Raw genomic sequence first — 22037 nt, forward strand, 5'->3', positions numbered from 1 at the left:
TGGTGAGGCTGACTGCCATCGGCAAAGAGCAGCCCACTGCAGTGATCAAACCTCCTAACCTAGGAGGATGGGTCTGATTTATGTCAAAGTTAAGTTTGGGAAAGAAACAGTCTCTCTCTCTCAGGGAAAGACAAATATTTTAAAGTTATGTGATTCATATAGTAAATATTAGTACTCAGTTGAGTTACAAAATGGCTTCCAAATGGTCTACAGCTGTTTGAAATAAAGTGCAAAGTTGGCCAGATGGGGATTTAAAAATCATAATACATCATTTATCATTTTTCCCTAGCTCATCCAAACACTTTTGAATTCATCCTGTCCTTAGTTATGTGCTGTGGTTTGTTATTCTAAGAAAGCTACCATATCCTATCTAAGGATTGCATCTCAGTAGTTAAACTAAAACATATATAATGGCTAAACTAAAACATACGTAGATAGACATCAAATAGAAATTCCACAGAATCCATATCCTGTTCATGTAATAGAGTGATTCACTGAATCATTTTTGAAATGCTCCAAATACCAGCAGTACACATGTTTTTACAGGCTAATTACCCCTAAATGAAACCAGCAGTTCAATATCAGTGACTACAATAAACTCAAATAGAAAAAATTCTAATACGATCTGTCATTTTGCTCTTTTACATTCTGCTCTTTACCCAAACAATCCATTCAACTCATACAAAAAAAAGCAAATTCTTATAAATACCATTTAATTCCTTCTTCCTTCCGTCTTTTCTGCTCAGGCCCCTAGCTAATCTCTAGTCATAGTTTATTTCAACCAAGCCTTTACAGTAACAATAAGAAAAAAGATATAATTCTTCCAATGTTGTATTCTATTCAAACCCTAAAAAATATTAAAAGGCATTTTTTTGAGGTTGACTTCACATGCAGTTTTCTTCCCCACTACAAGTTCATATTTATAGAAAAATGCTTAGAAATACAGTTATATATTAGAAATAATAATTTAACCACAATTTCCTGCCATATCCTTTAGAAATTAATGTTTGCAGCTTCTTTCAATGCTATTATTATTAAGGACAGTTTAAAAAAGCACATCTGTATTTTATATAGAACTCAGTCCTCAAATGCAGTTAACTTTCCATCTTGTGCAACTTGCTCAGCATTTTTTAAGCATTCCAGAAATCAAAGAACTTTAAAAAGTAGTATTCAGAGGCCTGAACATATTATACAATGTGAGAAAATGTTGCTATCGATTCTTGTTGGGAACACCTGAACAGATTTAGAAGGCCTACCTAATAATGGCGTGGCCTGTTTCTGGAATGTTAGGTATCAGAAGCAAGCCCTTTTTCCAGAAAAAAAAAGGCTACAAAATATATCTGTTCATTTATTGAATGCAGATGACTGCAGCAAGTATGATGTTGTTCAATTACATGTAACAATATATTAAGTGTCTAACAGATACCTGCTGGGGTGTGAGGCACTGGAGCTACAGGTTGAAAACAGGCATCAGAAATATGCCCACATTGTGTGCATTTTTTGTGTTAAGCAGTTTATATACTTATATATTGTCTTCGATTCTTGCAACAGAATGTTGTGATGGTTTTTATCATTTCTGTTTTTGCAGACAAGAAAACAGACTAGAACAGATAGTCATTTTACCCAATACCTTATAGCAAGTATGGCAGACCAAGAGTGTGAATCAAAAAGTTCCACCTTTGTTTACTCAGTGGCTCCTCCTAGTGGCACGACAACTCCCTTGATGCCTCTCTCAGACACACCACCTCAGGGGCCTGATCTCTCTTTTTTTTCTTCCTATAGTTGAAGCCCCAGGACACAGGGTAGTGCTTGGTACATACTAGGTGCTCAGGAAATATTCGTGATTGAGGGTAGAGTCCTTAGTCTCAGCTTTTTTCCTTCTGTGAGTCAGTATAAGCATGAGTGCACATAAAAAAGTACTAAACTGCATTTTCCACATCCATGGAAACAGAGACTTTGATATACAGATATACAACCCACCCTCCCCAAACATTTTTAGCAATAATACATACAACCACTAACTTGAATGACTGTTTTGTTAAATTCTGTCCCTGACAATGTCATGGAAACTTTCAAGTGAAATTTTGTTTCCTGTATATGAGCATAGGATATTTGTATATGTGTACATGTATGTTTGTGCTGCATGCAATAATCCCATTTATGTTCCAACCACTGGATGTACAGGAACATATACAGTATACATTTAGCAGTAAAATATGCTCACCATTTCACGTAATTTCAATCTCTTAGTGTCAAATTTTTAGGAATATTAGACTTTTCTTCTACAGTTTATAAAATGAGCAATTGTCTCACACATCCCTTATTCCTAGTTAAAAAAAAGTTTGGGAAAATGCATAAGGAAATGGCCAAGATAAATATGTGTGAAAGCCACATAGTGCAAAAGGATTTAAGTTAACCTTATGTGCTGTTGACATAAAATCCAAGTTTTGTTTTAAGATAAAGGGGAAAATAGGAAAGCCTGGCGGCACTTATGGAGTGGGTGTTTGAGCACCAATGAGGAGTAAATGATTTGATTCCATGGGCTCGGAGGATTTGTCAGCTGCCTCATAAGTATAATTCTGGCTCTTCATATCCCTGCTGCTTCTAATTTAGCAGGACAGGCTCATAATTGAAGCAAATTAACTATTTACACTTGCCACTTGTACCAGGGGAAGAGGACACAGCAGCAGGAAAGAATGAGTAGGAAATTACATTCTTCCCACTTGTGTCAGATCTCCCCTTATATAAACACATTAACAGTAATTTCATGAGGCGTCAAACATAGGAATAAATAGTGAGGGATAAAATAATGAGGTGTTGCTATTGAGCTGAACTGCTATGGCGAATATCCTTGGGTATGAATTATGCATCCTGAAAGAAGGCATATGTTACAGTATTCAAACAGTTCTCTGCAAGTGCTCTCTGCTCATTAGGCTCTGGATCTCGAGGTAAATCTACTCTCCTGTTCTATCCACGACACCACTAGCATTTACAGGAATACACTCTCTGGGTCCGGTGGGCTGTGGTTTCTCCTGACTACATCAAACTCTGAACAGGCCTTCCACTCCATTTTTAGCTTAACAGCATGTTTATTTAGCTCTTTGGCTGGAGCTTTAAAGCCATTTAATGTAATGTAAACAAGAACATTTTGTTTGTAATTTGCTAAACGTAGTACAGCCTGACTGTGTCTCCAATTAGGAACTTAAGGTTCATTTAGTCATTTACATCTGGTTCTGATTTAAGGTGACTTTCCTTTTCCACTTAAGAGTTGACTTTCTGTGGCAAAAAAAGGACCCAAGGACCCTTTATAGCCTTTTGGACCAATCCCTTCTGCTTCGAAGCTGGACAGACTCTTTAGTTTAGACGGGCTTGATCTGCTCTCTATTGTCACGGTGGACCCAGATCCTGGACTTCAATGACCAGAATCAGAGATTCCAGAAACAATGGAGATAAACAGGAAATTGAGCTGGAACCTCATAAAAAAGATGCTGGGGACTGCTGAAACTCCAAGGAGTGCTAATATGAAGGGTGTGATATTGTTACATTATTATTTTTCTTCCTCTGTAGGTTCCAGTCACTGAAAGATAAGTGGCAAAGACCAACATCACAGCAGTACTTATGTTTTATTTCCCTTTCTCCATCTGGTGCCTTAAAACAACTTGGTATGCCTCTGAAATGGGCTCTCCATTGTCTTACTTTTCATTAGCATTTAAAACCTCCAGCTGGAATCCCAAACACAATTCTCTCCCATTCCACATGCACACCGTCTTCCAAAGTGTTAAAATGGTGAGAGCTCTGATACGTGAAGTTTGTTCAGAGGCTTTGGTGGGGAGTCTGAAGGGAGGTTTTGTGTATCTGGAGGATTTTTATCACTTCTTTCAGCTTTCTTTTGATGTTTTTTTCCTTGAGAGATTCTTCACGGAAACCAAAGTACATATAGTTTCTCACTCACCATTGAGTCTGAAAATAAAGATCTGCCCTCTGCAGTGGCTCCTTATTCCCGCCTATACTCCACAATGAGGAAGCATGTGATATAAACACACAGCAGCTCTATTAGTCGTGTTCCCTTCGGCCGGGAAGAAAACAGTCAGTTGTAATCTCACTAATAGCTGTTTTTCCTTAAATATTGTAATTTTCTGAGCCCCTAATAAGTCATCAATAATTTTGACCATTTTTCCCATTCTGTGTTTATCTTTGTAGCTGTTCCTAATTGTGGGCTATCATGACAACAGGATTTCTGAGCAATTCTGGCTCATGGAGCCCTAGCCTTTTACTTGGATCAGCTGCCTATGCAATGGGGCTGTTCTTACCATGAACTTTTGTCCTGAATTTTAGTTTAAGGGCCTGTCTCTTGTCTGCCCAACCAATATTCCTTTGAAAATACATAGCAGCATGTGTGCTCCCCAATTTGAATATTAAATGAGAGTAAAATAAAATTAATTTAAGTTTGAAACTGGGCTATTACATTATGTTGGCACAATGAGTCAACATAAAGGGAAAGAACAGGTGGTAATACACCATAATAACACTTTTGGATATTTTGCTAAAATTCTCTTTATGTCCAAATGTGTGTTCTAGGTGGGCAAGTACGCTTTGCTGGCAATTTTTGCAAACTGTTAGGGAAGGGCTGCCACGCAGCAGCAGAGCAGTGGCCCGTCGATGTGATATGCCCCTTTTTGTAAGCACAGCATCTGATTTCACTTACTGGACTCTCTCTCTGCTTGTCCCTGGGATGGGCCTGCATCCTAGGTGTGCCATAACCCATGCTTTGTACTACCCGATGAGTTATATAGGGCCAGCTGTTATTTAATTTCATCCTTTATGTATAAAACAAATTATTCAGAAAACCCTCAACTATTTCCAGCAAAGGAATTACTTATTAAATTTGAAATAAAATTCAGAGGGGAAAGGGGGAAACATTGTGTATACAATTAAATGTAGCCTTAAATGTTACATCCTAATTATGATAATATCTCTGTTAGAAAGTCAAAGCCCTGACTCGGAAAGGCGGAATTGAGAACAGGAGTAATTTCCCTTTTTAACAAGACAGTTAAAGAATAGTCACTCTCATATTCCTTTGGTCTGTAAATACCTTATATGTCTAGATAAAAAGAAAGTGAAATATTGTCTTAATGTTCCCCACTTGCTATAATCAAAATAAAAGCCCTTATTGTGATAGAATTAGTGGTTAAACCCTACGTATTTATATTTGCTGCCTTGAGGAACTACCTAAGTCTCATCATAAGAACATAATTCCTTAAATATCTAACCACTGTGCAGTACACCTGAAACTAATGTAATATTGAATGTCAACTGTCATTGAAAAATTAAAAAAAGACATTTTTCTTTTCCACCAGAAACATGGGTACAAGTAACTGTGCTAACTTTTTATATTGCTAATGTAAAGAGCCAGCCATGCGTTAGGGAAGGCCGTTGCAGACCTCTGCCTTTTAAAACCCCCGGTCTTAAAACCACATGTGTTCCTCTAGTGAAGGTGGGAAGTGATTACGAAAGTCACCTCTCTGGGGTCAGAAAGACCGATAAGGAGGAGTCAGACAGCTGGTAGTACAGACAACTGAGGATCCTTGAAATAAAACTTTGACAAAGTAGAAGCTAAGAGAGCGCAGATGAGCCTTGGAGTGATACTCCTCACTCAGTTGCTGAGTTGGGGGGAAGGGAAGAGAGGCTGAGTCTCAGAGGGGAATGTATATGTCCTCCGATGAAGAGTAGCTGCCCACACTCTTTAGCAGGGCAATCGTGTTCTGGATGTCTCCTCTGCAAAATTTTATCTCACAAAGCAAAAGAGTTGACATCTCTGAAGCCTGGTACCCATATCCAAGAACACACACAGATTATCAAAGCGGAGAGAGGCATGTCCTGGAGTATGGCATTGTGGGTGGAGCTCCAAGGCATTCAGATCACAACATCCAGAAAACAGGGGTGGGGTGGGGATTCCTGGTGTATGTACACGGAGCTTTTCATTTAGCGATGTTCTACTGAGTGGAGTCACTGTGCAATTTTACCACGAATGGCCAACATCAGTCGGGAGCTACCCCTCAGCTTTGGGACTGTGAGGGAAAATTGATCTGAGTTAGCATAGAAACCAATTCTGAAATCCTGAAACAAGTACAATATATTAGGTTTTCGACAGAATCACAAAACACAGTGTCATGCTCTCTCAATAGTTAAATGGGTATTTTAATTGATCTCACAGAGAAGGCTTCAGGGGTGTGTTTATTAAAAAGGGCATGAGAAAATGTATAGAGATTTATGATTGTAAAGTCTGGTTTTGGTTTACAGGAAAGGGTGGTTGGAGAAAAGTGGGGAGATAGGCTCTGTTCCACTAGCCACTGGTTTTACTATTACAACTATAATTGATTTTGAAGAATTTGTTAGAGAAGAACTGTAAGTTCAGTGATAAGTTCTAGTCACAGTAATTCTATATAATGGCTATATAATCTTAGACAAATCATTCAACAGAATAGGGACTCTGTTTTGCTCCCTACTATATCACCAGTCTGTAGAACAGTGCCTGGGCATGTAGTAAATGCTCAGTAGATATTTGAGGAATGAATAAGTGAATGAATTTAATTCTCTGGCCCCATTTTGTAATCTGCAAAGTTTAGATTAAAGTATCTACAAGTATTGAGTAGAGCAAATGAGATAAATCATGTGATAGTGTTCTTAAAAGCATAAACACTATATACTTTATAGATAAAGATACAATATATAGGTAGTTCTGGATGTGTATAGGTTTGAGATTTTCTGTTTCTAATATAGTTCCTTGGACTTGATGAAGAAAGGTAAATGTTTCTATCAAGACCAAAGTACAGAAGTAATACATTATTAATGCAATTCGGTGTTCTGTAATAGCTAAAGCTGCATTCACATAATTCTTTCAATAACTATAATGATAATGTTAATTTTTTCTTTGTGACAATGAAATTCCAGGTGGTGGCAATGGTACTCTAATTCCTGGTTTAGAAATAAGTGATCACTGTTGCTTGTTCAGGTGGGCTACATCTACATACTGAACATTTACTCTCTCTCCATGATTCCCATGCTCCTTGAGCCCTTCCGGGCTACGATGCAAAGTGTCTCAGGTGGCCCTCCCTAAGCATGGTCCCCAGGCACGTCATGGCAATCCACAGGAGAAGAGAATAAACAGGCATCTGGTCCCGTTTAACACAGCACAGAAATAGGGTGTATGTGGGCTTACATAACATTCCTCTATAGTCCTTAGGGAATGGCTAAGGGCAGAAGCCCTTAAACTTGAGGTTCACTTAGCAAAGAGGGTTCTGATGACAAAAGGGCAAGTAGTAAGTACTGAAGAGAGGTGTGGACAGTTTTCAAGATACTTTTAGTATTTTGTTAGGTTTTTATGATCACATTGGCAGCATTAAGGAATGATGTAATCCTGGCTGGGATATGTAAAAGTCCTTCCAAAAGTAACTACACTCTATAAACTTTGAAACAAAGGACTAACACGCTATTTATAGAGGGGCAATAAAGAAGTATACAGTTCTGTGGAAGACAAAGTCGCCACAGTCTGGTTCGGATGGGGTGCAGTCCAGCCTTAGTTCTCGTAGCCGAGGAACTCACCCAAAATCCTTAGAAGCCATTTCTTTGGAGTGCATACACTTTCTCAAATCATGCTGATTCCTATTCTACTTCGCATCTTTTTCTTACCTGCTTTTGCTCTTCACCTAAACCATCCCACATTGAAGCCACAATTTTAGAGACTTCACCGAAGGTAGCATTTGGATTCTGGCCCTTGATGGCGGCCTGAGTATCACGGAAAAACAACGCATAGGCAGACACAGGCTTCTGGGGCTCATTGGGATCCTTCTTCTTCTTCTTTTTGGGGGTTTTTGGTTTTTTCCCCATGTCAGAGGCAGGTCGCTTCTCTCCGCCATTGATCTGAAATAAAAGTAAAATTAGAATTATAAAGGAACTAAGAAAATTTGGGGACAAACTATATTGTTGTTCTCCTTTGAGATGTACACAGACACATTCATCCATACACATCACACAGACATAGGCATTCCAAAGGGGCACTTTGCTTTGCTGCTGTTTTTCAGGTAAAACTTTGTTTTTCCTGTAGTTTTCATGTTTATGCCTCTTCTGCCTAATTTAAGTAGCTTTAAAGTAAAATACTGATTCTTTTTACAATGTTATTATCTATTAAATATGACCCCTAAACTCTCTTAACTTTTTCTTTTTCTTGTTCAAATAACTTAGTGACAAGTAGCATTGTGCTGCCGATTCCTTCTGCAGTGACCCACTGTATGAACAATCTAACTTGTTTTCTTCTGAGTTTATCCTTTGGTTCCTAATTATGACTTTGAAACCATAACAGGCAACATGCCCAATAAATGAAGTGGAATGGCTTTTGATGTTGCACTTTGGTCTGTAGAAGGCAATGCTCATGGTTCAGAGAGTGGCGTGACCTGGGCATGGGGCAGTGACGCCCCATAGAACCTCCTGCAGTGACAGTAAACTTGTATAACTTGCACAATTCAGTGTGGTGGCCACTAGCCACACATCTCTAGTAAGCATGTGGAATAGCAGCTAGTGTGAACAAGAAACAAAGTTTTCAATTTTATTTAATTTTAATTGCTTTAAATTTAAATAGCTACATGTGGCTAGTGGCTAGTGGCTACTGTATTGGCCAGTAAAACTTTGGAAACTAGAGTCTAAAATCCAGAATCAAATATTTCTAGAATAGCTTAGCTTTACACTCAATTTAAAAATAGACTTTAGTTTTAGAAACAGAGGCATGGAGACATGGAACAGACTGACAGCTGTCAGAGGGAGTGGGGGGAACTGCAGGAAAGAAGGTGAAGGGATCAGCCCAAGAGCGTGAATAACTCATGGACACAGACTGCCATGTGGACATGACCAGAGGGAATGTGGGAGATGGGGAGCTGGGTGAGGGCGGGCAAAGGGAGAAAAATGGGAACATCTGTAATAGTGTAAACAATAAAAATAAAGTTAAAAATAAATATAGATTGTGTTTTCTCCTATTGTCCTCAAGTATGAATATTTGGATAATTTTAATTGTTACCATGATGCAACTAGAAAAAACACACAATGTATTTAAGACACAGGCATTTGAATATTAACTTTGATCTTAACTAATTATATGTTTGCCACTTTATCCATATCTATAGAATGAATGATTCTGCCTAGGCTTTATTTCTACCTCTAAAACTATATGAAGCTACACGAATATCAAGCAGTGATGTTTCCCCAGGAATCCTCTTCCCACATGCCCCTCCCATAAAGGCCCATCCATGCACACCTGCTGGGGACGCCAGTGTCACGGGAGACCCCGCAGCCTCTCCTACTCTTGCTGTTATTGCTATTGCCTTTCCTCCTCTGCAAACATAATGTAATATATAGTTTCCTCAGATAAATTGCTAGATAAATTATGCAGGGTAATTTGCATAAAATAACTGCCACTGTTGAAGAGGAAGAGTGACATCCAGAGAGGCCAGTGGATATGACATCAGAGGCTCTACACTCATGCCCTTCTTCACTACTTTTAGTGTGCTGCCTCAGACAAATTACATAAATTCTCTGGGCCTCTGTTTCTTTTACTGCAAACCAGTTGATGCATCATTTTGTGAGATAATATGTATGACATTCTATGATATTTAAGACTTTAAAATAATATTAAAATGTTAATTATGATGTGGTAGAAATGCCTAAACAATTCACTGAATGAATTGAAAGAAATGACCTTAATATTAATTTGTGATGCCATTTGGTCACAGTTTAAAAGATATGTCCAAGAACCAAAAAGAGACAAGAAAAAAAAAACTAAGTGAATTCTTTGTCTTTAGTGAGAGAGATATTTAAAAGATGATCATTTTTAATTTGTCTACAGAAGCAGATCAATTTCCCTATGGAGACAGGATGTTCTGAATTGAACTGATGAGCTAAAGTAGATTAACATTGGAAGATGACTTCCCTAGGAAGGACCTGAGAGGTGAGTCTGTGGCGTGGTTGGTCCCATGTAAAGCTGTCAGAGGATGGCGTGTTGAGACTGTTCATACTGGGCAAACTGATATAATAGCTCTAAGGAAAACATGCAGGCAAATATGACCTAAAACAGTGATTCTAAAGTATGGCTGCACATTAGAATCATCAGGGAAACTTTCTAGTAATAACACCCTGATGCCCAGGCTGTCTTTACAAGTATTAAATCAGAGTCCAGGAGGGGTAGAAGATGCTCACCTCAGTCACACCCTTCACTCTACTTCTCCAACTGGCTTTTACATACTTAAGAGACAAACCAAACAAGTGAACTTCCCCTTTGCCTCAAGGCTACATGTAGGTATGTCTTTCTTTTCCTCATAGCAGCACTCCTCAGAGATGTTGTCTGGGCTGGCTGCAAGCAACCTCTGCAGCTCACTTCAACATGCCTTCCCATCTCTAAATTCTCAACGACGTCACCAAGGCTGCGCTGCTAAATCCAAAGGACTTTTAATGTTCCCCTGACTTGATTTCTCATCATAAGCACCTTCTCTTCCAATGGTTCCATTTCCCTTCATAGCTCATATCACACTTGTAGTTATACTCTAATTTATGTAGGTAGATCCTTTCTCATCCTACAGTGCAGTGTAATCACCATGAGGGCAGGCCCACACCTGGTATTGCTCACTGGCATTTACCATGTTTCCTGACACGCAGTAAGTGCCTAACATTTGTTATAGTAGTAATAAAAATAATAATGAAACAATAATACAATTCAAAGAATGAATGAATCAAAGCACAAATGGTTTCTGTTACAGGAACTCCAGCCTCACTGATTTACGTCAGTACTTTACAATAGTATGTGAGAAGACGAAAGACAGGGATAGGTTTTTTAAAAGAATTTGACATGTGAATCGTTATTTCCTTGGGTTATAAGGCTGAGTCTTCATGATTTTCTTCTTTACATTTTTATAATTTCCAAATTTTGTAAACATGACCATCCCTATATTTATACCAATAAAATATTTATTAAAAAAAAAATAAAAAGGAGTCAAGAAAGCCCACAGGAAAAAAAAATTAAAAGTGGAGTGATCATGATATTGGAGCTCATATTTCATGAGAGAATTAAAATATTTAGAAATAAGAAACAAAGTATAGAGAAATGAATGTTTAAATTACCTGGACTCATTTTAAGTTTTAACTAAAAAATTAATGGTCAGACACACAGAAATCTCCATCACTGTAGATTATGACAATCTTTTTGGAAAACAGTCAAATATCAATCATGGAGGTGAATTTACTATGACTCAATGTAGATGTTCTGATTGAGAGATTTCCTCGAATTATTTAAATAGTTTCTCCATTGTCCAAAATTGTGTTTGAACTGCAGATCCCTATCCTTTCATTTTTAAATTTGTATTTGGAAAGCATGGTGCAAGTTTTAGGTCTCCCGGATGTGATGCGGGCAGTAACAGAAAGGACAATTACCCTTTTGTATTTGACACCATGGCCCTACTTTCTGGGGATGATCTGAGGAAGCAGGAGAACCTGTTACTGCCATTGAGAAAAGAATTTACATGTTAAGTGTATGAAGACACAAACTGTCATGTGGAGGCAATGAATATCTATCTACCCTATAGGAAACTAAAAAATCCCATGCAACCAGTTGATTTAGTTCATTGTCTGGAGACTTTCCAGGAACAAAGTCAGGAACAAACGTTCCTGGTTTGTCCTGTGGGGCTCAGTCTGAGAGTTTCATGTAGTAAAAGCAAGCATTTCATGACTCCACCTCGACATTTTCAAGGTTCAGGAGATCCCATTTATGCAGCATCACCCTGGAGCTCCTGTTGTATCTCTGATTGAGTACCAGGAAGGTACTAAGCTGCCGATGTCATCCCATTACGGCCAGACTACCAGCCAGTTTTATAACATCACTTTTTCCTTTGTCATGCCTGAAAGCAAGAGCATAATGATATACCCTCACTTTAAATATGCCTGCGAATCTCAGTCTTAATTATCTGCCATCGAAGAAAACTGACATCTGAGAGGATCAACCTAAAGAATATACATAAAATGTTCATTTCTCAAGATTCACTGCCTTTCCTTCTTAATTAAACTAGATCACTAAAACTATATTCTTAGATCATAATATTCTGACCAATTATAAAATTTCCCTCATAGAAATGAACTGTGATTTAAGATAATCTCCTGCCTTTCATCAAAGGCTAATAGAAGACAAAAAAAAAAAAAAGAAAAACTATGTATGAAAGATGTCTATCTTTTAAAAATAAAATGTGCTTTGAAGGGGACTCATTTATTATATTACTCAATGTTCCTCTTATAAAAACTCATTGGGTTTGCACACTATCTTTGCTTTTACTTTGGGATGTGCTGTAATGGAATGAAAGCTCCCTGCTGTGGTTTGGTGTCTAATGTATCCAAGTGCACGGGCAGGGCTACGAAGGGTGAGGCCATCTGCCCCTTGACCTCTGGGCATTACCTCCTGATCTGTGGGGGTCTTGTTTTTATTTTGTATTTGTCTTTTGTTTGGGAGGGTACAAGAGTGAGCTGCTGTTTTAGATTCTGTATAATGAACTTGGAACGCATAAGGCCTACTTTCTGGAAATGGTTCCATTGCATATTTGCAAAACACATGGTCATTGTTCATATGCAAAGCCTCCCTGAAGAAAGAAATGTGGCTGTAATTTGGATCCACTTACATGCTAGTAATGGGTTGCATAATGAAAGATACCTGGCTTTTCTGACCACTAACTATTTGGAATGAGCACAATGATGATGGATATGATCGTGGTGGAAAAATTAGCTAAATGGATTTGTAATATGTCCCTGGACCTTAGTTTTGAGTGTTGTCTGGATCCTGAATTCTTACTTAGATGGATGAAAGCATATCATTTTATGTCCTAATTTTCTAAGAAACCCTGACTTCTAAAGTCCAGAGTAGCGCTGTCTCACAGAATTTTCTGGAGAGATGGAAATGTTCTCTGTGCTGTCTGGAAAGGGTAGCCATTAGCCACATGTGGCTGTAGAGCACATTTGGCTAGTGCAGCTGAGGAACTGATTTTTTAAATTTATTTAATTTTAATTATATTTAAGTGTAAACTGTCACACATGATTAGTGGCTACTGTATTGTACAGTACCACATTGTCTATTAGGCATCGTTTTAGAGTACAGTGTTTATAAAGTTACTAGGGTTCCAAGACTGGAGAGTTAAATTTAATTCTAACATCATGACCTTTAGAATAGAGAAGAAACCATGAAATGCAACCATATTAACTCCCCGCAATGACAAACATATTGGAAGTAAGGACCAGGTCCCGTGAATCTCTGCATCCTCACAGCATCGCTATGGTGTCTTACACGCAGTGGATTATCTCACATTTCTACTCCTTTATCCTACAGCACTGGTCAAAGGCTCAGAATTGCAAAGCAAAGGATATTTGAAAACACATATGAAAGTTGTATGAAAATCACAGCAACTAAGAACATGGCTAGGTTGAGGCTCTAACTATAATCCTGATCATCCACAGACTTATTTCACAATTAATGCATAAATAAAAAAATGCATAAACAAATAGATAAAAATGTTACCTCCACTTAAGCTCTACACAGATGCATGTGCTTTGGGTAACTTGTATTTACAGATTTACTTCTAAAACCCCTAGAGGTATCTGTAGGCTTTGGGCAATCTACCTTTTATGTCTTATTGCTTAATTATAGTGATGTATTTAACTATTTATCACAAGAAAACAACAATTTTTCACTTTAAAAAAGCATGTGTTAACAGTGTTGTTTAGAGAATACTTCTTAAGAATACAGACTGGGAGTTAAGATTCTCAGGGAAAGAGAATCACTGATATTGAAATGTCCCTGGAGAAGTTGGAAACATCTATAGGCATATTTAAAATAAACTGCGGCAGTCCCACAGCCTGTAATGGAGGCTGGGAGAGCTTTTTAATGCACACTATCTTGCAGTAATCGCTGTAGTTTAAAATAGATTTTAATCAAGCACCATCTGCATAATAGGCTGAACAAACAACACAGAACTCCACTTATAACTCTTATCATTGAAAGTAAATATTATAAAATCTTCACCATAGAAACAGGGCACATCACAGTACTTTTTGTGATGATGCTGTTTCTGTAAGTAAAAAATTTTGCTACTTAAATCTGTTCTCTCTTTTTTTCTAAACTATACCATCTAAAATCCCCTTATGACAATAATTTCAAATAAGCATGGAAAGTAAGTCATCTAGCTACTGTGAAATTGGCAAGGCTGTGATACTTCTTTCATTTAACAATTGGGTTTATTATTATCATTAATAAAAACAGTACATTCAATGACTCAAAACATCAATTTTAAAACAGCATATATGAAAGCTATACTTTTGAAATGATTCACAAGAGTGGGGCATTGTGTTTGTATCACAGTTTGCAAAGCAAATTCATTTTTTTAAAAAAAAAATCCTTGATTCTGCCAAACATAGCTGAGTATTGTTTTAGGATGAGTTTAGCGAAGACACTCAGAAGATTTAGGTAAGATAAGAAATTTAGGCTAGTGTCCAGAAACATCACTTTAAAGTTATGGAAAGAGTTGATTACAATTATATACACCTACTAGTTATATTTATGAGTTTTGCTGGGTTCACTGGTCTTATCTAAATTTGCCTACCTGGGCCATTATGTTTCACTTCTTGGTGTTTTGGATGGCGAGTTTCTCCTGCCTGACAAAGAGTGCATCGCTATTGAGATAAAGTCCCACTGGGTAAAATGCCAGGTGCCTATGTTTAGCCTCACTTTATTTTTATTTCATGAACTAATCAAATATGCTCAATCAACTAGGGTATGAATCATCTAAGAACCAACACACCTTGAAAATACTATCCTAATAGATACTTGAATGAATTTTTGGAACTATATTTGAAATCAAGTACTAACTGACTATTTGACTGAATTTTATTATTTTTCCCAGAACTAGTTTGTTAAGCTCAGCCTTAACCAATGGGACACATTTTTTTTGATAAACAAAGGATATATATTTTTTCAATTGCTGGGATATAAGGAATTCTTCAAAAATAGCATGCATATAATACCATGCAAGGTGTTGAACAATTGCATAATAAACACAGTGTAGTGTGGAAAATACTAGACTTTGAAGTTCCAATTTTAAATATTCTGTCCTGTTGTAGATAATGTGACTTCACATTTGGGTCTAACACTACTTGATTTCATTTAACATTTATAGAGACTTGCCTGCCTCTCATTTTTACTTTATTTCAGGAACCTTCTTGTCTTTAGAACAGTGGTAAACAAAAAGTACTTTCCTAAAGGCTTGTTTAATTGTCAATCTAGTGACTTGTTCTTTTGCCTTTGAGAAAAAACCTCTCTTCTCTCCAGTATGGCTAAGCTCATGCATTGAGGCACTAGCACATTAGTAAGAAATTTTTAAAAGCAAACAGTAAGTGAAAGCGGGAACAGGGAGAAATAAACAAAGTACTGAAACAAGCTTTCATCTTGAAGACATTTGCTAGACCTGGTAAAATTGAGTCAAGGGCACAGTAGACAGAAGACAAAACCCACTGCTTACCAAAGGTGGGAATTTTAGCAGGAGGGTCCCTATTATAGTCAGGGTGGAAAAGAATTAGAGTCTCAGGTAAAGAGGGAAATAAAATGATTTCTCTTGCATGTGCCTTCCCAGGAGCTGCAAGGATGATACTGAATGGAGAGGGGAAACATAGTTTGTGACAGCCCACACACAGAAGCCAGCACGTGCATCGATTTACCCTGACTGTGTACTCTTCCGGCATTTTGAAAAGCTTTAAGCCAAGTGTGGTTCTAGACTGTAATGGTTCAAAATGCTTGGCAGAAGCAAACACAAATCATTGTTAAAGGAATCTGCTGTCAAATCAGATCTAATGGAAGTCTCATAAAGTTCTAATTAACATCAGCCATCATTTCAAAAACAAAAATGTAATATCAAATAAGGCATTAAAACCAAGAGCCAGCGGCATCAATAGAGAGTAGAACCAGATCCCAAAAGACTTCATGTATTGGAATTAGGAAATGCTTAAAGAAGCAAAAGAGATTAAGTACATGGATAAAAGAGCAAACAACAAAAAAAGTCCAAATGTATTTCACAAAGAACCAAATAAAAACCACAAATAGAAAATAATTATAATTAAAACCTCAATAGATCAATTTCAAATTGGGTATTGCTGAAAAAAAAATTACTATGAACTGGGAAATGGAGTTAAATAAATTAATCAGAATGTAATACTGAGGGGCAAAGAAATGGAAAATATAAAAGCAACAAGTTATAGAGAATTGGATGAGAAAGCCTAGCACATATCTTATCAGGACTGCAGGATGGAGGGGAGCAAGAATGGCAAAAGGAAATATCTGAAAAAACAAAAATGGCTGAAAACTGATAAAAAAGAGAAATACTTAAATTCAGGGTAAATTTAAAGAAACCCACACATATCACAGTGAAGCTGAAGGACAACAAAAGCAAGAGATGTTATGTTAGAACTAGTCAGAGAGGAAATGCATATTCTTTCAAAGGAAAACAATGATGCAGTAGAATCCTCAAAAGCAACAATGAAAATCAGGATTCAATGGAGTAATATATTATCTTCACAATAATAGAATAGAATCACTGTCAATCTAAAGTTCTATATCTAATGAAAGTACTTATTAGGTAATTATGCCCCCAAGAGATCTTCATGAAAAAAATTTAAAGGCATACATAAAATGAGGTCAGATGGAAAAATACTGAATATGTGAATAAACCTAAAGAAAAAGACTAAAAATAATAAATAATGTTTTGTGAGTTGATTAAATTATAGGAGTTAATTAAATTGTAATTAAACTGAACAACAGCAATCACTGCTCCAGTACCAATTGGAAGAAGAGTGTTTGGAATTAAAGTAACATAAGAAGGGTAAAGATATTGATTAATGTTAGACTCTTACGGATTTGTGTGTCAGGGTTAGTTAGACACTCAATGAACAGAAAACATGTAAAATTTCTACTCTTAAAAGAGGAAATTATGGAATGAACAAAATCAAAACAATGTTGAAGAAGGTAATCACAGGACGTAAGTGGGACAAAATAGAAAGCAACATACTTGATGGAGAAGGCACACCAATATTTTAGTATTTATGTTAATGTAAATGAAGTTCATCTCACTTAACAATAAAGATTATCTAACCATATGCTATTTATGAGAAACCTACAAAACTTATGGATAGTTTAAGCAGAAAAGAAATTAAAAGAATGGAAAAATATAAATTGTGATTCTTAGCTCATAATTTCCTTAAAGGGAAAATGTGCTAAAATTACAGTTGTAATGCCAGATACTTTATATGTCTTAAAGTATCTGTTGTATTACAAGTACTGCGTTGCAGGCATACAAGTTACCCAAGTTTATATATCTTTGATGTTTTTATTGTATGTCTACTTTATGACTTTAGGCTGTCAGCAGCTCCAGAGCAATCAGAACCATGGTTAGTGTGTATAAGGTAATAATTTATTTTACTGATGTATTTACAGTATTTCCCTGTCAAAACAAACTTATTTCATTTAATTGTTCAATTAGATAAACTGGAATTAATATGTAATTGCTTAAGAGAGCATGAAGTGTTAAGAAGAAAGCTTTAAAGACTTTTTCTGGTGTGAGAGTAAATATTCTTTTTTTAATTCTCTTGGTAGAGATGATTTTAAATGATCCTTTTGACTTAATGTTATTTCACATTTAAATGGAGCAGTTTCAACACAATACTCCACATACAGTTACATATGAAGGAAAAATCCCATTTTAATCTTTACCTATGATAAAGAATGCTTGAGCATTTTTGTCAGAGGAATTTTTTTTAGCCATTTAATAAATACAAGTTAAATAAATTGGTAAGGAGAATTTTATATTAGAATTAAAGTGAAGAACAGTATGTGGAGTTGGAATGGGAGGCTGGATATTCTTGAGATGGAAAATGTACTTAAACTAAACATGAACTTGAGAATACTTGTATAGACAAAAAGCCGTTTTGATCAGGGTGTTTTTGAGAAATCCTTCCCTAAGCCTTCACACACCACTAATCCAAGAACACACCACTATAGAATATAGTTTATACCATATAATGCTCCACAATCAGTAATAGTGAGTGTAAGTTATTTTGAGATGTGAATGTTGAATGCTTGAACAGGCTACTCACTGGCAAACATTCATACAGGCTTGGAAGCTCATAACATACAAGTTCATGACTCAGCAAATGATAAGATATGGACCTTTTGGACCAACGGAAAAGGGCAGAATCTGTAAATGTTAATTCCAGGAATTTTTAATTTCTTCTCCGAAGTCTACTAATTTAGGTGGAAGAGTGTGGAAAATGTTATGTAAGTAAGAATAATCCTGCATAAACTTTATTGTCAGAAGATGCTATAATTTTACATTAATTTTCTGAAATTCCAGCAATGAATACTTAAAAAGATATGGCCCAGATGGGCAAATAATCTTTACTATGAGTGGAATATATTTTCCCCCTAGCAATATAGTACATATCACCTATGTTTAGGAAACTGACTTGAATCACCCATGCATAATCCAGTATCTAAATCACTGGTCACAAACAAATTCCTGATGTGCACATTTAGGTCTAGGTACTCATGGCCTATTCAATACCATTGGAATAATACACATTTTTCTTAAGAAAATTATGTGAAAGTTTGATAGAGGAGATGGTTGGGAATGTGGACTCTGGATTGCTTGGTTTGTTTATTAAAGTTGTGCTCACAGGTGTCATTTACCATCTAGAAATTAGCTAGCTCTGGGAAGGCAGTCCTTTCAACACTAAGGCTCCCCCAACCCCAAATACCAGAGCATGAAGAATATTAAAAATAATAAAATATTGTCAATATAGCAGCTTTGTACTTGTTATTGGGCTAAATAAATCTACAAGTCACAATATTTCCAGATATTTTAAAAATTTATGTAGCTATTGGAAAGTTAATCCTATACACCACTTACAGTAGATTAGAATCCCATAGTGCTGTCTTTGATAACATGTTGACAAGTTTAATTTCTCAAAAAGAAAATTATCACAAAAGTGAAAAGAAATCAAAGGGCTGACACAAGTGAAAATTCATTAGTAATATTTTTAAAAAGAGAAGGAACTAGAAGTATATATGTGAATAACTAGGCACAGGAGTCCTCACTGGGACAAATAAGAAAGATGCTTCATCAATAAGCAAGGCAGTAAAGAGATAATCTTGAATTTTGGGGTGAAAATGCACTTGGTTTTATGGTGTTATTTAAAAAAGCTACCTTGAATACTTTAAAGAATTCTGCAGTTAATTTTTCAATCTAAGGACATTTCAAGATGCATATTCCTATACAGGTAACTTAATGTGACAAAGATAGACAGACAGTCAAACAAATATATTGGCATGGGGTTAACAACAGGTAAGCATGGAACACCCAGGCTTCATTCACCCTTGGAAGGGAATCATCTAATATCTGCACCCCTTACTTTCCTCATTCTTAATATGAAATGGTTGGGTCAGATGATCTCAAAGGTTTTATTTAACTATTAATCTCTTTCTCTCCCTCTCTTTCTCACACAGATGCACACACACACACACACACACACACACACACACACAGAGCCATTATTGTATCCCAGGGATGTTGCCTTTTTAAATCAAAATGGTTAAACTGAAATTGACTTTTTCTGAATGAGTGGTGAATTCAGCTTGATTTTGGATGTTGAGTCCTATAAGACTTACTCTCCCTTATTCACTATGAAGATCCTATATTTTGTGGGTACAACTTACTTTTATACTTAATACATCTGTATTTAAAGGATTTATTAGGAACTTAAAAATGTAATTGAACAACGTGATTCAATTCACTCAATTTTTATAACCTCATGCTTCATCAAAAAAGTACAACCCTCACCAACATTTTTTATTTTGGCTAACATAAACTTGCACCCACCTCAAGTCAAGAAAAATGCCAAAGAATACTTTTTTAGTTAACAAGCATTTCAGATAGGGCCTAAAAATAGTCCAGCCATACCTTAGAAGACTCATCACCTTCATCTTCATGCACTGAACTGGATGGGGAAGGAGTTGCAGACTTGCTTCCAGGTGGAGACGGTGAGTTGTGGGGGACACTGCTTCCTCCCATATTCAACCCAAGCTGAGCACTAAGCTGGGACTGGTTGATGGTGGTCAGCTGGCCGTGCTGCATCATTCCCGGCTGCTGCCTGATATCTGCAGGCTGACCCCTGGGTCTCATGGCTGCCATCTGAGGATGGGAGCTGTATTGAGTTCCTTCTGGGTTCCGTATATCTTGCATCTACAAAAAAAAAAAAAAGGCTAGGAATAATTTTTCACAAACATGTTAACATGTTTCTGGAAAAAATTTAAAAAGTATTCCTTAGACCAAAAATTCTGTAGGATGTCCGACTGAACTATACACTCTTTCACCTTTTCCCCTCACCAGAGTGGAGGAATTCTAACAGTATGTATTACTGTAAAAGGTGCTGTCACCTGGTACCAAAGAATAGAATTTGAGAATTCAATCTTTACTAATGAAACATAAACATACCATTAATAGATATTTATGGTATTAGTTTCAAAAGTACATAATTATTAGTGCTTGCTACTTTCACAGCAACTTATGAAAACCCTTTCTTTTATTGTGATTATTTAAGAAAGGTTCTGGGAGTTGAGAGCACTGTGGTTCTCAGTTTAATTCTATATAGTGTTGGCCAGAATGATCTACTAACTTCTAGTCTCGGAACTCTCACAAGTTGATATTAACCAATTGATTAATTGACTATTGAAAGGATCTGACTGCACAGTCAGATTTGAAAGTGAATTTCTAAAGTTGCAAGGTCACCGTATAAATCCATTATGCTATCTGGGTCACTGCTTTTTAGCCTTAATGAGACTCACTCTTGTAATTCAAGCAATGAATTTCATCTCTGTAAGGATTAGAATTAAAAGCATTGGAGGATGAAGCTCTTAACGTACCTAGAGGTCAAATGTGTTGTAAAAGAGGAGTATGGTGCATTTCATTTAACATTTCTCTGGCATTTTCAAACTTAAAATAATGGGAGATATTTTGTGGTGCTTATAGGAGCAGCTCCATTTTCTCACTCAGGGGGCTTGGAGCTTTTATACAGTTCTCAGTTTATAAAACAAGAGAGAGCAAAAGGAAAAAAAAAGATGGAAAAAGAAAAGAAGTGAAGTGATACATGGTTAAAGTTACATTTTGGAACTAAAAAAATAAAATTAATAATGTTGTCTTTCTCAGTTTCATTTTTTTAAAAAGCCCACATGGTGTCAGAATGCCTAGTAACTGCTTGTCTGCAAATACCATGACACAGGAATACTGTAAAGGTCAATTAAATAACTTAGTCACAGTTTTTTTTCTCTTTTGGTAATAAAATCATGTTCTACCAATGCTCTCTAGTCATTTTACCAACCTAGTTAGTTCCACCTGAAACTGAAGCTGTGACCAAAGAGGTGTCTGCCTGAGTCAGGGTTACCATCTCCACCGTGAGGCCTCTTATGAGTCAGTGTCGCCCCTTCAGGCCTTCCGAGCTTTCACTCTGCTTCGTCTTCAGACTCAGTTCTGGGTATCCTAGAATCTGGCTCTTCTTGGTGAGGGCTTACGATGGCCCATGGTTTCATACCTGGGGCTTTTCTGGTCCAAATCAACATTTTGTTCCCCTAACTTAAACTGTGTTCCTCCAATCCTTCAAAAGTAGCGCATGGTTCTCTTTTCAGGAAGTCCCTCATTAAGAAGTTGTTGCATTTTAGAGCTTCGGAGGCCCGTAGTGACATTTTCTCAGTCTATGGAAGAGGAATCTTAGGGGGAGGCCATAGTGCTAGTTTATTGAATGTTGGTAGATAAATAAATATGAATGAATAAAGCTCAGAGGAGATAAATGACTTCCCCATGCCACAGAGTTGGAGGTAAAATCTGTATCCCTCAGTTCCCGTCTTTGATACAACCTACTGTATTAAGCAG

General features: G+C 36.8%; 1 protein-coding gene across 1 annotated transcript in view; it reads right to left on the reverse strand.

Annotated features, from left to right (window-relative positions):
* TOX (thymocyte selection associated high mobility group box) overlaps positions 1 to 22037 on the reverse strand; it is a 304377-nt gene that overhangs the window by 24100 nt on the left and 258240 nt on the right. The window contains exons 4-5 of the mRNA XM_028533665.2: positions 20073 to 20354; positions 7690 to 7920 (exon numbers count right to left, since the gene is read on the reverse strand). Coding sequence (XP_028389466.1) covers positions 7690 to 7920; positions 20073 to 20354 — 513 coding nt within the window. The remainder of the gene's footprint in view (positions 1 to 7689; positions 7921 to 20072; positions 20355 to 22037) is intronic.

The sequence above is a fragment of the Phyllostomus discolor genome, chromosome 7 (assembly GCF_004126475.2).
Source record: "Phyllostomus discolor isolate MPI-MPIP mPhyDis1 chromosome 7, mPhyDis1.pri.v3, whole genome shotgun sequence".
In the NCBI taxonomy this organism is placed as follows: Eukaryota; Metazoa; Chordata; class Mammalia; order Chiroptera; family Phyllostomidae; genus Phyllostomus; species Phyllostomus discolor.